The following is a 15,102-nucleotide window of genomic DNA, read 5'->3' on the forward strand; positions in this document are numbered from 1 at the left end:
TCAAACCAGTCCTGGATCTGTAAGCGCTGAACAAGTTTGTAAGAATTCCTTCTTTCAACATGGAAACTATTTGGACTAATCTGCCTTTTTTTCAGCAAGGTCAGATTATGTCCACAATATATTTAAAAGATGCTTATCTTCATGTTCCAATACACAGGGAACATTACCAGTTTCTGAGGTTTGCCTTTCTAGACAAGCATTTCAGTTTGTTGCTCTACAATTTAGTCTGGCTACAGCTCCAAGAATATTCACAAAAGTTCTGGATTCCCTATTGTCTGTGATCAGATTTTAGGGTACTGCAGTGTTTCCCTACCTGGGCGATATCTTGGTTCAAGCTACATTTTTACCTTTAGCAGAATCTCTGGGTCTTGTGATTGCAGCTTCAAATGCAATGTAATTTGCTTGTTTTCACACAAGGCCTCTTCAGCTTTGTATGCTTTGTCAGTGGTGCAGGGGTCATACTCCGCTATCTTAGAAGTTGTTTCTGGATCCCAGTACAAGTCAGTCTCTGACTTGGTGGTTGAATCAACAGGTCATTATTCAGTGGGCTTCTTTTGCTCCTCCTACCTGGACTGTTATCACTACAGATGCAAGTCTTTCATGTTTGGGAGTTGTTTGGTGGGCTCTGAGAGCACAGGGAGTTTAGGATCCTCAGGAGGCGAGGTTGTCAATAGATGTTCTAGAACTTAGCACTATTTTAAGGGCTCTTCAGGTTCGGCCTCTGTTGAAGAGGGAGTCTTATCTTCATTTGCAAACAGACAATGTCACATCAGTGGGGGACGACGACTCACAGTTCCCTAGTCTCGAGGGAAGTGTCTCAAATTCTTTCATGGGCAGAAATCAATTCCTGTCTAGTCTCTGCGATTCATATTCCAGGAGTGAACAACAGTTAAGAAAACTTTCTCAGTCATCAATCTCTACATCCAGGGGAATGGTCTCTTCACCAGGATGTGTTCAATCAGATTGTGTGTCTTTGAGGTCTCTCAGAGATCTGATGGCTTTTCGTTTAAACAACAAACCTCCCAGGAACTTTGCGCGGTCCAGGGACCCTCAGGCAGAATATGTGGATGCTCTAGTAGCTCATTAGTCATTTCAGCTTGTTTATCTGTTTCTTCCTCTAGTACGTCTCCTCAGAGTGATCTCCAGGATAATCCTAGATAAATCATCTGTAACCCTGATTGCCCCAGCTTTGGATTTTGGTATTCAGATCTAGTTCAGATGTCCAGCTGCCCTCTTTGACCTCGGCCTCTGCGGTAATGCCTTCTGTCACAAGTTCTGTTTTTCCCTCCGGATCTCAAGTCTCTGAACTTTGTGGCATGGAAATTGAACGGTTAGTTCTAAGAACTAGAGATTTTTTCGATTCAGTGTTTGATACCTTAATTCAGGCTTGTAAGTAGGAAGATTTATTATTAGGCCTGGAAGGCCTTTATTTCTTAGTGTATCAATCATGTTTTTTCCTGGCATTCTGACACGATTGGATAAGGGCCTATCTGCCAGTTTTCTGAAGGGGCAGATTTCTGCTCTTTTAGTTTTTTTTCATAGAAAAATTGCTAATATTCCTGATATTCATAGTTTTGTTCATGCTTTGGCCCGTAATAACCCTGTGATCAAGCCAATTTCTCCTCCATGGAATCTTAACCTGGTGTTAAGGGTTTTGCAGGCTCCTCCTTTTGAAGGTGTATATTAAGCTGCTCTCTTGGAAGGTTTTATTCCATTTGGCTATCTCTTCTGCTAGAATAGTTTCAGAGTTATCTGCTCTTTCTTGTGATCCTCCTTATCTTGTTTTTCATAAGGAAAATGCAGTTTTACGGACTACTTTTGACTTTTTGCCCAAAGTTAGCAGAGAAATTGTTGTTCTTTCCTGATCCTAAGAATGCTTCAGAAAGATCTTTGCATAATTTGGATGTTGTTAGAGTTTGCCATATTATATTGATGCTACTAAGGACTTAAGAAAGACCTAGTTTGTTCATTCACTTTTCTGGTGCTGTAAAAGGACTGAACGTTTCTGCTGTTTCTTTGGCCTCTTGGTTAAAACTCTTGATTCACATGGCTTACTTGGAGACAGTTCAGCCTCCACCCCAACGGATTACTGCTCATTCTACTAGGTCAGTCGCCACTTCTTGGGCTTTCAAGAATAATGCTTCAGTTGATTTGCAAAGCAGCTACGTGGTCTTCTTTGCATACTTTTACAAAATTCTACCATTTGTATGTTTTTGCTTCTTCTTAGACAGCCTTTGGTAGGAAGGTCCTTCAGGCATTTGTCTCAGATTGATTTTCTCCTGCCTGATTTATTTATTTATTTTAAGTGCATTAGAAATTTTTTTGTTTTTTGCCCGGTTGCGGATTTATTTTCTCAGAGAAAAAATGTTTTTTTTTAAATCCCTCCCTTTATGTTATTGCTTGTGGACTCCATGGCTTGGGTATTAGTTCCCAGGAGTAATGGATTGTGAACTCTCCTACCCTTTGTTATTGGGTTCAGTATTTTCTTTAGTACATCTTTTTTTCCCCGCTCCTTTTATGGCTCTTACCTAATTTTGCTTGGCTATACTTTAGACTGAGGTACATGTGAGGTGGGAGGGGTTTTATAGAGCTCTTGGGGTTTGGGAATCTTTGCCTCCTCCTAGTGGTAAGGAAGAGTAATTCCCAGGAGTAATGGATCATGGACTCTCACCACCATTAAATAAATACATTTATCAGGTAAGCATAAATTATGTTTTTAGGTTATTCAATATTTTTTTTTTTAACATTTTTCACTATGCCGTGTATGTATTTTCAGAAATACTAAATTATGTTTACCAGTGTGTAGTTGAATTAATTTTTTTGATGGTCAAAAACAGTTATACTAGTTTAGCCGCAATTTATTTTTCTGTATATAATGGTATTGGCAGAGATACTGATAAATAAGGAGTTAATTAGCTTTGTTTAAAACTTTGTGTTAGTTTAAAAATCTATTTAAACAATTTAACTTAACTATTTTTCATCCTAAATAAATTTCAATTGTTTAAATAGTGCCACTTTTTAGTTTAATTTTCCTTTACAAGAGAGATCACAGCTTTTTTTTTCAAATCCTAAATTCTTCTAAAAACACTGTCTTTAGAGTTCTAAATGTTTTTTTTTTTATAAATCTGTCCTTTGTAGGTGTCTGATTTCCGTTCCCTGGATCAGCTTTCTTCCTCTGTAGGATCCATCACAATTATAGGTGGTGGATTCTTGGGCAGTGAACTGGCCTGTGCGCTGGGAAGGAGAGGTGAGATTAAATGGAGTACATGCTGCTCACATGTTTTGCTAATGGCCTAGATATTCTAATTACACATGAAAGACCAGGGCGATACAAGTGGCAACCTCTGCATAATGTTTTCTCTTCCACAGGTCGGCAGACTGGGCTTGAAGTAATTCAAATGTTTCCTGAGAGTGGAAATATGGGCAAGGTTCTTCCTGAGTACTTAAGCCACTGGACTACGGAAAAGGTGAGGAGAGGTAAGTTTATCACAAAGTCAAATAACTAAAGCCTGTGTCTGTGTCATAAACCAGAGAAGAAGATTTTGTTTTTGGTTGCTTATTCTCTGCCTATTTTAAACTATTCCTTGTTTCTGCAATCCTCTTATGTTCTTGTTCCTTCTTTATCTCTTTTCCATAAGTCAACTCTCTTTAAATCACTTCAGTCTTCAATGTCCCTGTCTTCGTTCTCTTTATTTACGTTTGTCTTCATCTTCTTCATGTATCCTACAGAGGGTGTTAATGTCCTGTCTGATGCTGTAGTGAAGTCAGTTGGTTATCAAGATGGCAAACTTCATATTCAGCTAAAGGATGGACGGAAGGTAATGGGATACATTGTTTGGTTACTGTGTAACTTGGACTTTTATTCCTACCATGTACCTTTTGAAAAATGACTTGGCATTCTGCCATGCAATCCTCTTTACACCATCACTGTAGTCCTGTGTAGCAGATCATATTGCATCACTTACAAGGGTGAATACAGCACCTGTCTTAGTGGTACTGGCCCCTTTGTGATTAGGCACATATTAGATTAGTGTGCCCTTTAATATATCCTATCCTAAACAGTATTACAAATATATATTTATAACGTACGCTCAAAAAGTTGAAAAATGTCAGTTTCAAGCTTAATGGTAATAAGCAGAAGGTTAAGTGGTAACAATATTTAAAGCAACAGTCTAGTCAAAATTAAACTTTCATGATTCAGATAGGGAGCGCAATTTTAAACACCTTTTCCAATTCACTTTTATCATCAAATTTGCTTTCTTCTCTTGGTATTCTTTGTTGTTTGCTAATTTCTAAGCCCTTTATTTCAATGCATTTGGCAGTTTTTCACAGCTAGAGAGCGTTGTTTCATGTGTGCCATACAGATAACATTGTGACCACACCCATGGAGTTACAGATGAGAGGGCAGTGATTGGCTAAATATATGTCTGTCAAAAGAACTTAAATAAGGGGACAGTCTGCAAAGACTTAGAAGGTAATCACAGAGGTAAAAAGTGTATTAACATAACCGTGTTGGTTATGCAAAACTGGGGAATGGGTAATAAAGGGATTATCTATCTTTTTAAACAATAACAATTCTGGAGTAGACTGTCTCTTTAATATAAGCATATCCTATGCATCACACATAAAAAAAGATACAAATAAATAAAAACATTCAAACAATATTGCACAATGTTTCAACGGCAATAAAACTTGTTTAACACCTCATTGGAAGTTTGGGAGTCTCAGCAGTCTGTGAGATTTAATACTCAGTCTAGTGAGGAGTTCTGTAAAAAACATCACACACTGTAAACTTAGGAAGTGCCTCAAGTAGGCAGCGTAGTTTTGTGATGTCTCATCAATCCCCTTTCTTTGGCTGGATCACCTGGGGCATTCCGCCTCGCACTCCAAATGTCAGCCGCTTAGCTTAATTATGGAGGAAAAAACTGCCGCCACTTGACTGCTCAGATCAAGAAGTGGTAGTAGGGTAGGAAGGGGCGCTAACTGCAATCTGGATATGTATATCACTCAAGATCTTTGCATTAGTTTATATTTGTAGTTGAGGAAAAAGATGACAATGATAAATCTTAAGGAAGGTTCAAACTGTGATAGTTAAGTGATAATCTATTTTTTCAGTGAAAATTTAGTGTGTGCTGTATAGCAAAATACTTAGTGGGAGTGTTAATGGAATTTAAAACAAGCTAATCTCTCCTGGTTTGTGTTGGGGGTAAAATGGGTGTCAACAATCCGTGTGTAGTGACTAATCCAAGTGTAAATTGGATTAATAATGTGTAGTTATATGTGTATGGAATAGTGCTAGTTTAATTGGTACTTTTGAACGTGGATATTTAGACAATCCAGATATTTGTATTAAGTTTTTTAGACCATAAATTTTGTATACAAAATATGTATTCGATCGTGAAAGTAAAAAGGTGTAAATAATGTTAGAGCAGTCCAAATTACAGGTGACTTTATGTCACCAGGTGAAACTTCTGTGAATATAGTATACGTGCGTTAGGGATGATAATTCTTATAGTGAAAAAAAGATAAAGTTGGGTTAAATTTATTTTGAATTGATTTATACTAGGAACTGGGGATTCCTCACAGATATTAAGTTTAAAGTGCAAATAGGGATAATTTCTAAAAATGAGAAAAGGAGATAGTTTGCAGATTAATATAATATATTAATTTATTAAATGCATTTATACTGGGAGATTAAAATACCTTACAGACATTAAAAAGAGTGACAGTAATATCATAAACAACAATTACATTTTAAAAATAAAAATTGATAACACCGGTGTTATAAAAACAGTTAAAGTACAATTCGAATAAAATTTAAAAAAGACTCCAATAGCTAATAATACAAGGACGATGAAGAAGTGAGAATACAATGAAGTAAAAAATAGTAAAAGCAGATGTTGTTACAGTAACGATTAACAACTTTAGAATAATAAATGTAGTTAGCTTTCACACACCAGTTTGAACCAATAGTGAAAACAGTGGTAAGCCTTTTATGTATTCATAGTCTGTTACAAATGTTTCAAAGTGGCGCGTGTCTTATTAAACACACTGTTGCAAGCTTGTCATTAATCAGAGGGCTTTTTCTAGCGAGTATTTACCCACAATCTTTCCTTTTTGTGGTTCCTTTAAATGTTCCCAAATTGAGAAGTGACACAGTACCTTTATGTGGAAAACGCTCCTTCGTGTAGTCTTACTTTCTCAGTCAGCGTTTTAGTAAGTCAGCTTGCCAGTTCGGCAGTAGGGTCACGTGGATCCTTTTTTGACCAATCAGAGGGTCTCCTTGTTTAAATTAAGTGCTCGCACTCATTCCTTGAAGTTTTTTTCAATACACGGCTCCTGTCGCTGTACAATGACTAACAGGGATTTCTTATTTCAAACCTCCTGTTAGAGACAGCGGTCCTGGGTGCCAAATTTGAATGTTAGTAGCTGTAGGGCGGATCAACGCGTATCGGCAACAGAGCCTTTTTAAAAAAAAAAACTTATGGTGTAGTCACTTGTGAGAAGACTACACTAGTGAAGTAGGCTATATCTGGAGTGAGTTAGATTGTTCAAATCACCCTTTCTGACTGCTCAGATCACTCAGACCCGACACTTGACTGATCAGATCACTCAGACCTGACAAACTACGGATGCCGATTGCACCCAAATTTCAGATCAACACGTTTCAGTTCTACAACCTTTTGCAAGCTCTTGATCTCTACATACCTAACCACTATATTTATGACTGTGGTAGTTCAAGGAGGAGGTATCTTCTTCGCGAAGACTGAAATAATATCAATTTTCTCCAACATAGGTGTGTCCGGTCCACGGCGTCATCCTTACTTATGGGATATTCTCTTCCCCAACAGGAAATGGCAAAGAGCCCAGCAAAGCTGGTCACATGATCCCTCCTAGGCTCCGCCTACCCCAGTCATTCTCTTTGCCGTTGCACAGGCAACATCTCCACGGAGATGGCTAAGAGTTTTTTGGTGTTTAAATGTAGTTTTTATTCTTCAATCAAGAGTTTGTTATTTTAAAATAGTGCTGGTATGTACTATTTACTCTGAAACAGAAAAGAGATGAAGATTTCTGTTTGTAAGAGGAAAATGATTTTAGCAACCGTTACTAAAATCGATGGCTGTTTCCACACAGGACTGTTGAGATGAATTAACTTCAGTTGGGGGAAACAGTGGGCAGACTTTGGCTGCTTGAGGTATGACACATTTCCAACAAGACTTGGTAATGCTGGAAGCTGTCATTTTCCCTATGGGAACCGGTAAGCCATTTTCTTAGTTTAGTATAAGAATAAAGGGCTTCACAAGGGCTTTAAAGACTGGTAGACATTTTTCTGGGCTAAAACGATTACTTTATAAGTATATTTAGTGGATTATAACTATAAATAGTTCTTTTAATCTTGGGGATGTATTAAAAAAACGGCAGGCACTGTATTGGACACCTTTTTCACTGGGGGCCTTTTCTAGTCATAGGCAGAGCCTCATTTTCGCGCCACTAATGCGCAGTTGTTTTTGGAAAGCAAGGCATGCAGATGCATGTGTGAGAAGCTAAGAACCACTGAAAAAGCTTATTGAAGGCGTCATTTGGTATCGTATTCCCCTCTGGGCTTGGTTGGGTCTCAGCAAAGCAGATACCAGGGACTGTATAGGGGTTAAATGTAAAAACGGCTCCGGTTCCGTTATTTTAAGAGTTAAAGCTTTCAAATTTGGTGTGCAATACTTTTAAGGCTTTAAGACACTGTGGTGAAATTTTGGTGAATTTTGAACAATTCCTTCATACTTTTTCACATATTCAGTAATAAAGTGTGTTCAGTTTAAAATTTAAAGTGACAGTAACGGTTTTATTTTAAAACGTTTTTTGTGCTTTGTTATCAAGTTTATGCCTGTTAACATGTCTGAACCATCAGATAGACGATGTTCTGTATGTTTGGAAGCCAAGGTTCCTCCCCATTTAAATATATGTGATGAATGTGACATAGTGTCCAAACAAAGTAGGGACAATGATGCCACTGATAATGATGTTGCCCAAAATGATTCCTCAAGCGAGGGGAGTAAGCATGGTACTGCATCATCCCCTTCTGTGTCTACACCAGTCTTGCCCACACAAGAGGCCCCTAGTACATCTAGTGCGCCAATCCTTCGTACTATGCAACAATTAACGGCTGTAATGGATAATTCTATTAAAAACATTTTGTCCAAAATGCCCACTTATCAGAGAAAGCGCGATTGCTCTGTTTTAGATACTGAAGAGCATGAGGACGCTGATGATAATGGTTCTGACATACCCTCACACCAATCTGAAGGGGCCAGGAGGGAGGTTTTGTCTGAGGGAGAAATTTCAGATTCAGGAAAAATTTCTCAACAAGCTGAACCTGATATTATTACTTTTAAATTTAAATTAGAACATCTCCGCACTCTGCTTAAGGAGGTGTTATCTACTCTGGATGATTGTGACAATTTGGTCATTCCAGAGAAGTTATGTAAGATGGACAAGTTCCTAGAGGTCCCGGTGCCCCCCGATGCTTTTCCTATACCCAAGCGGGTGGCGGACATTGTAAATAAGGAATGGGAAAGGCCCGGCATACCTTTTGTTCCTCCCCCTATATTTAAAAAATTATTTCCTATGGTCGACCCCAGAAAGGACTTATGGCAGACAGTCCCCAAGGTCGAGGGGGCGGTTTCTACTCTAAACAAACGCACTACTATCCCTATAGAAGATAGTTGTGCTTTCAAAGATCCTATGGATAAAAAAATTAGAGGGTTTGCTTAAAAAGATGTTTGTTCAGCAAGGTTACCTTCTACAACCAATTTCATGCATTGTTCCTGTCACTACAGCAGCGTGTTTCTGGTTCGAAGAACTAGAAAAGTCGCTCAATAAAGACTCTTCGTATGAGGAGGTTATGGACAGAGTTCAAGCACTTAAATTGGCTAACTCTTTTATCTTAGACGCCACTTTGCAATTAGCTAGATTAGCGGCGAAAAATTCAGGTTTTGCTATTGTGGCGCGCAGAGCGCTTTGGCTAAAGTCTTGGTCAGCGGATGTGTCCTCCAAGAACAAATTGCTTAACATCCCTTTCAAAGGTAAAACGCTGTTTGGCCCTGACTTGAAAGAGATTATTTCAGACATCACTGGGGGAAAGGGCCACGCCCTTCCTCAGGATAGGTCTTTTAAGGCTAAAAATAAGCCAAATTTTCGGCCCTTTCGTAGAAACGGACCAGCCTCAAATTCTACAACCTCTAAGCAAGAGGGTAATAGTTCTCAAACCAAACCAGCCTGGAGACCGATACAAGGCTGGAACAAGGGTAAGCAGGCCAAGAAACCTGCCACTGCTACTAAAACAGCATGAAGTGTTGGCCCCCGATCCGGGACCGGATCTGGTGGGGGGCAGACTCTCTCTCTTTGCTCAGGCTTGGGCAAGAGATGTTCAGGATCCTTGGGCGCTAGAAATAGTTTCTCAAGGTTATCTCCTGGAATTCAAAGAACTACCCCCAAGGGGGAGGTTCCACAGGTCTCAATTGTCTTCAAACCAAATAAAAAGACAGGCATTCTTACATTGTGTAGAAGACCTGTTAAGAATGGGAGTGATTCATCCTGTTCCATTAGGAGAACAAGGGATGGGGTTTTACTCCAATCTGTTCATAGTTCCCAAAAAAGAAGGAACATTCAGACCAATTTTAGATCTCAAGATTCTAAACAAATTTCTCAGGGTTCCATCGTTCAAGATGGAAACCATTCGAACAATTCTTCCTACCATCCAGGAAGGTCAATTCATGACCACGGTGGATTTAAAGGATGCGTATCTACATATTCCTATCCACAAGGAACATCATCGGTTCCTAAGGTTCGCCTTTCTGGACAAGCATTACCAGTTTGTGGCACTTCCGTTCGGATTAGCCACTGCTCCAAGGATTTTCACAAAGGTACTAGGGTCCCTTCTAGCGGTGCTAAGACCAAGGGGCATTGCAGTAGTACCTTACTTGGACGACATACTGATTCAAGCGTCGTCTCTGTCAAAAGCAAAGGCTCATACGGACATTGTCCTAGCCTTTCTCAGATCTCACGGGTGGAAAGTGAACATAGAAAAAAGTTCTCTGTCCCGTCAACAAGAGTTCCCTTCTTGGGAACAATAATAGACTCCTTAGAAATGAAGATTTTTCTGACAGAGGCCAGAAAATCAAAACTCCTAAGCTCTTGTCAAGTACTTCATTCTGTTCTTCTTCCTTCCATAGCGCAGTGCATGGAAGTAATAGGTTTGATGGTTGCGGCAATGGACATAGTTCCTTTTGCACGAATTCATCTAAGACCATTACAACTGTGCATGCTCAGACAGTGGAATGGGGATTATACAGACTTGTCTCCGACGATCCAAGTAGATCAAAGAACCAGAGATTCACTCCGTTGGTGGCTGAACCTGGACAACCTGTCACAGGGAATGAGCTTCCGCAGACCAGAGTGGGTCATTGTCACGACCGACGCCAGTCTGGTGGGCTGGGGCGCGGTCTGGGAACCCCTGAAAGCTCAGGGTCTATGGTCTCGGGAAGAATCTCTTCTCCCGATAAACATTCTGGAACTGCGAGCGATATTCAATGCTCTCAAAGCTTGGCCTCAACTAGCAAAGGCCAAATTCATAAGGTTTCAATCAGACAACATGACGACTGTTGCATATATCAACCATCAGGGGGGAACAAGGAGTTCCCTGGCGATGGAGGAAGTGACCAAAATAATTCAATGGGCGGAGAATCACTCCTGCCACTTGTCTGCAATCCACATCCCAGGAGTGGAAAATTGGGAAGCGGATTTTCTGAGTCGTCAGACTTTCCATCCGGGGGAGTGGGAACTCCATCCGGAAATCTTTGCCCAAATAACTCAATTATGGGGCATTCCAGACATGGACCTGATGGCGTCTCGTCAGAATTTCAAGGTTCCTTGCTACGGGTCCAGATCCAGGGATCCCAGGGCGACTCTAGTAGATGCACTGATAGCGCCTTGGACCTTCAACCTAGCTTATGTATTCCCACCGTTCCCTCTCATTCCCAGGCTGGTAGCCAGGATCAATCAGGAGAGGGCTTCGGTGATCTTGATAGCTCCTGCGTGGCCACGCAGAACTTGGTATGCAGACCTGGTGAATATGTCATCGGCTCCACCATGGAAGCTACCTTTGAGACAGGACCTTCTTGTTCAAGGTCCATTCGAACATCCGAATCTGGCTTCACTCCAACTGACTGCTTGGAGATTGAACGCTTGATTTTATCAAAGCGTGGGTTTTCAGATTCTGTCATTGATACTCTTGTTCAGGCTAGAAAGCCTGTAACTAGGAAAATTTACCATAAAATATGGAAAAAATATATTTGTTGGTGTGAATCTAAAGGATTCCCATGGAACAAGATAAAATTCCTAAGGTTCTATCCTTTCTACAGGAGGGTTTGGAGAAAGGATTATCTGCAAGTTCTTTGAAGGGACAGATTTCTGCTTTATCTGTTTTACTTCACAAAAAACTGGCGGCTGTGCCAGATGTTCAAGCTTTTGTTCAGGCTCTGGTTAGAATCAAGCCTGTTTACAAACCTTTGACTCCTCCTTGGAGTCTCAATTTAGTTCTTTCAGTTCTTCAAGGGGTTCCGTTTGAACCCTTACATTCCGTAGATATTAAGTTACTATCTTGGAAAGTTTTGTTTTTGGTTGCAATTTCTTCTGCTAGAAGAGTTTCAGAGTTATCTGCTCTGCAGTGTTCTCCTCCTTATCTGGTGTTCCATGCAGATAAGGTGGTTTTGCGTACTAAACCTGGTTTTCTTCCGAAAGTTGTTTCTAACAAAAACATTAACCAGGAGATAGTTGTGCCTTCTTTGTGTCCGAATCCAGTTTCAAAGAAGAAGGAACGTTTGTTACACAATTTGGATGTAGTTCGTGCTCTAAAATTCTATTTAGAGGCTACAAAGGATTTCAGACAAACATCTTCTTTGTTTGTTGTTTATTCTGGTAAAAGGAGAGGTCAAAAAGCAACTTCTACCTCTCTCTCTTTTTGGCTTAAAAGCATCATCCGATTGGCTTATGAGACTGCCGGACGGCAGCCTCCTGAAAGAATCTCAGCTCACTCCACTAGGGCTGTGGCTTCCACATGGGCCTTCAAGAACGAGGCTTCTGTTGATCAGATATGTAAGGCAGTGACTTGGTCTTCACTGCACACTTTTACCAAATTTTACAAATTTGATACTTTTGCTTCTTCTGAGGCTATTTTTGGGAGAAAGGTTTTGCAAGCCGTGGTGCCTTCCATCTAGGTGACCTGATTTGCTCCCTCCCATCATCCGTGTCCTAAAGCTTTGGTATTGGTTCCCATAAGTAAGGATGACGCCGTGGACCGGACACACCTATGTTGGAGAAAACAGAATTTATGCTTACCTGATAAATTACTTTCTCCAATGGTGTGTCCGGTCCACGGCCCGCCCTGGTTTTTTTTAATCAGGTCTGATGAATTATTTTCTCTAACTACAGTCACCACGGTATCATATGATTTCTCCTATGCATATTCCTCCTTTACGTCGGTCGAATGACTGGGGTAGGCGGAGCCTAGGAGGGATCATGTGACCAGCTTTGCTGGGCTCTTTGCCATTTCCTGTTGGGGAAGAGAATATCCCATAAGTAAGGATGACGCTGTGGACCGGACACACCGTTGGAGAAAGTAATTTATCAGGTAAGCATAAATTCTGTTTTTATATATGCTGATTAACAGGATTTTGAGAAACAAATGTTTTTTTTACTGAATGGAGTGTGTCACTTGTTCAGAGTACATGTGTCTGATAACAGGGAATGAGGCAAACATAAGAGTACAAGGTGCAAAGTATCTGTTAACTCTGAGAATCATGATTGTAGAGTATAAAATGTGAAGATGGGGACTAAATGGATGACTGAGAAAAGAAACAATAAGAAGTTATGTGTGAAAAGAGTGGGTGAATGGAAAGGAAATTGGGAAGGATAACCCCCTCGATACGAACATCCCTACATGTATGGGGAGGGGTGCTTTCTGTACTGGAGTGAAAAACCACTGTACTATCACCTTCCCATGGCCCCCTGCAAGTAATCCCAAAAAAACCTAATGTCTTAGAAGTTTGACAATTTTTTAATAATATTTTAAAATAAGTGGTATCAAAACAATGAAGATGCGTTATATCTTACTTTCTTTCATGTAATTAACAAGAGTCCATGAGCTAGTGACGTATGGGATATACATTCCTACCAGGAGGGGCAAAGTTTCCCAAACCTTAAAATGCCTATAAATACACCCCTCACCACACCCACAAATCAGTTTTACAAACTTTGCCTCCAAGGGAGGTGGTGAAGTAAGTTTGTGCTAGATTCTACGTTGATATGCGCTCCGCAGCAAGTTGGAGCCCGGTTTTCCTCTCAGCGTGCAGTGAATGTCAGAGGGATGTGAAGAGAGTATTGCCTATTGAATGCAGTGATCTCCTTCTACGGGGTCTATTTCATAAGGTTCTCTGTTATCGGTCGTAGAGATTCATCTCTTACCTCCCTTTTCAGATCGACGATATACTCTTATATTTACCATTACCTCTACTGATTCTCGTTTCAGTACTGGTTTGGCTTTCTACAAACATGTAGATGAGTGTCCTGGGGTAAGTAAGTCTTATTTTCTGTGACACTCTAAGCTATGGTTGGGCACTTTATTTATAAAGTTCTAAATATATGTATTCAAACATTTATTTGCCTTGACTCAGAATGTTCAACTTTCCTTATTTTCAGACAGTCAGTTTCATATTTGGGATTATGCATTGAATTATCATATTTTTCTTACCTCAAAAATTTGACTTTTTTCCCTGTGGGCTGTTAGGCTCGCGGGGGCTGAAAATGCTTCATTTTATTGCGTCATTCTTGGCGCGGACTTTTTTGGCGCAAAAATTCTTTTCCGTTTCCTGCGTCATACGTGTCGCCGGAAGTTACGTCATTTTTTGACGTTATTTTGCGCCAAAAATGTCGGCGTTCCGGATGTGGCGTCATTTTTGGCGCCAAAAGCATTTAGGCGCCAAATAATGTGGGCGTCTTATTTGGCGCTAAAAAATATGGGCGTCGCTTTTGTCTCCACATTATTTCAGTCTCATTTTTCATTTGCTTCTGGTTGCTAGAAGCTTGATATTTGGCATTCTTTCCCATTCCTGAAACTGTCTTATAAGGAATTTGATCTATTTTGCTTTATATGTTGTTTTTTCTCTTACATATTGCAAGATGTCTCACGTTGCATCTGAGCCAGAAGATACTACAGGAAAATCACTGCCTGCTGGATCTACCAAAGCTAAGTGTATCTGCTGTAAATTTTTGGTAGCTATTCCTCCAGCTGTTGTTTGTAATAATTGTCATGACAAACTTGTTAAAGCAGATAATATTTCCTTTAGTAATGTACCATTGCCTGTTGCAGTTCCCTCAACATCTAAGGTGCAGAATGTTCCTGATAACATAAGAGATTTTGTTTCTGAATCCATAAAGAAGGCTTTGTCTGTTATTTCTCCTTCTAGTAAACGTAAAAAGTCTTTTAAATCTTCTCTCTCTACAGATGAATTTTTAAATGAACACCATCATTCTGATTCTTTGGACTCTTCTGGTTCAGAGGATTCTATCTCAGAGATTGATGCTGATAAATCTTCATATTTATTTAAGATGGAATTTATTCGCTCTTTACTTAAAGAAGTACTAATTGCTTTAGAAATAGAGGATTCTAGTCCTCTTGATACTAATTCTATACGTTTGGATAAGGTTTTTAAAGCTCCTGCGGTTATTCCAGAAGTTTTTCCTGTTCCTAATGCAATTTCTGTAGTGATTTCCAAAGAATGGGATAAATTGGGTAATTCATTTACTCCTTCTAAACGTTTTAAGCAATTATATCCTGTTCCACCTGACAGGTTAGAATTTTGGGACAAAATCCCTAAAGTTGATGGGGCTATTTCTACCCTTGCTAAACGTACTACCATTCCTACGTCAGATGGTACCTCGTTTAAGGATCCTTTAGATAGAAAAATTGAATCCTTTCTAAGAAAAGCTTATCTGTGTTCAGGTAATCTTCTTAGACCTGCTATATCATTGGCTGATGTTGCTGCAGCTTCA

General features: G+C 39.8%; 1 protein-coding gene across 2 annotated transcripts in view; it reads left to right on the top strand.

Moving 5' to 3' along the window:
* The window catches only part of AIFM1 (apoptosis inducing factor mitochondria associated 1), a 94,559-nt gene that overhangs the window by 54,749 nt on the left and 24,708 nt on the right, over positions 1 to 15,102 (top strand). For both annotated transcript variants that reach the window (XM_053698923.1, XM_053698924.1), the window contains 3 exons: positions 3,139 to 3,247; positions 3,370 to 3,477; positions 3,730 to 3,818. In XM_053698923.1, coding sequence (XP_053554898.1) covers positions 3,139 to 3,247; positions 3,370 to 3,477; positions 3,730 to 3,818 — 306 coding nt within the window. The remainder of the gene's footprint in view (positions 1 to 3,138; positions 3,248 to 3,369; positions 3,478 to 3,729; positions 3,819 to 15,102) is intronic.

This window comes from Bombina bombina, chromosome 1 (genome assembly GCF_027579735.1).
Source record: "Bombina bombina isolate aBomBom1 chromosome 1, aBomBom1.pri, whole genome shotgun sequence".
Lineage (NCBI taxonomy): Eukaryota > Metazoa > Chordata > Amphibia > Anura > Bombinatoridae > Bombina > Bombina bombina.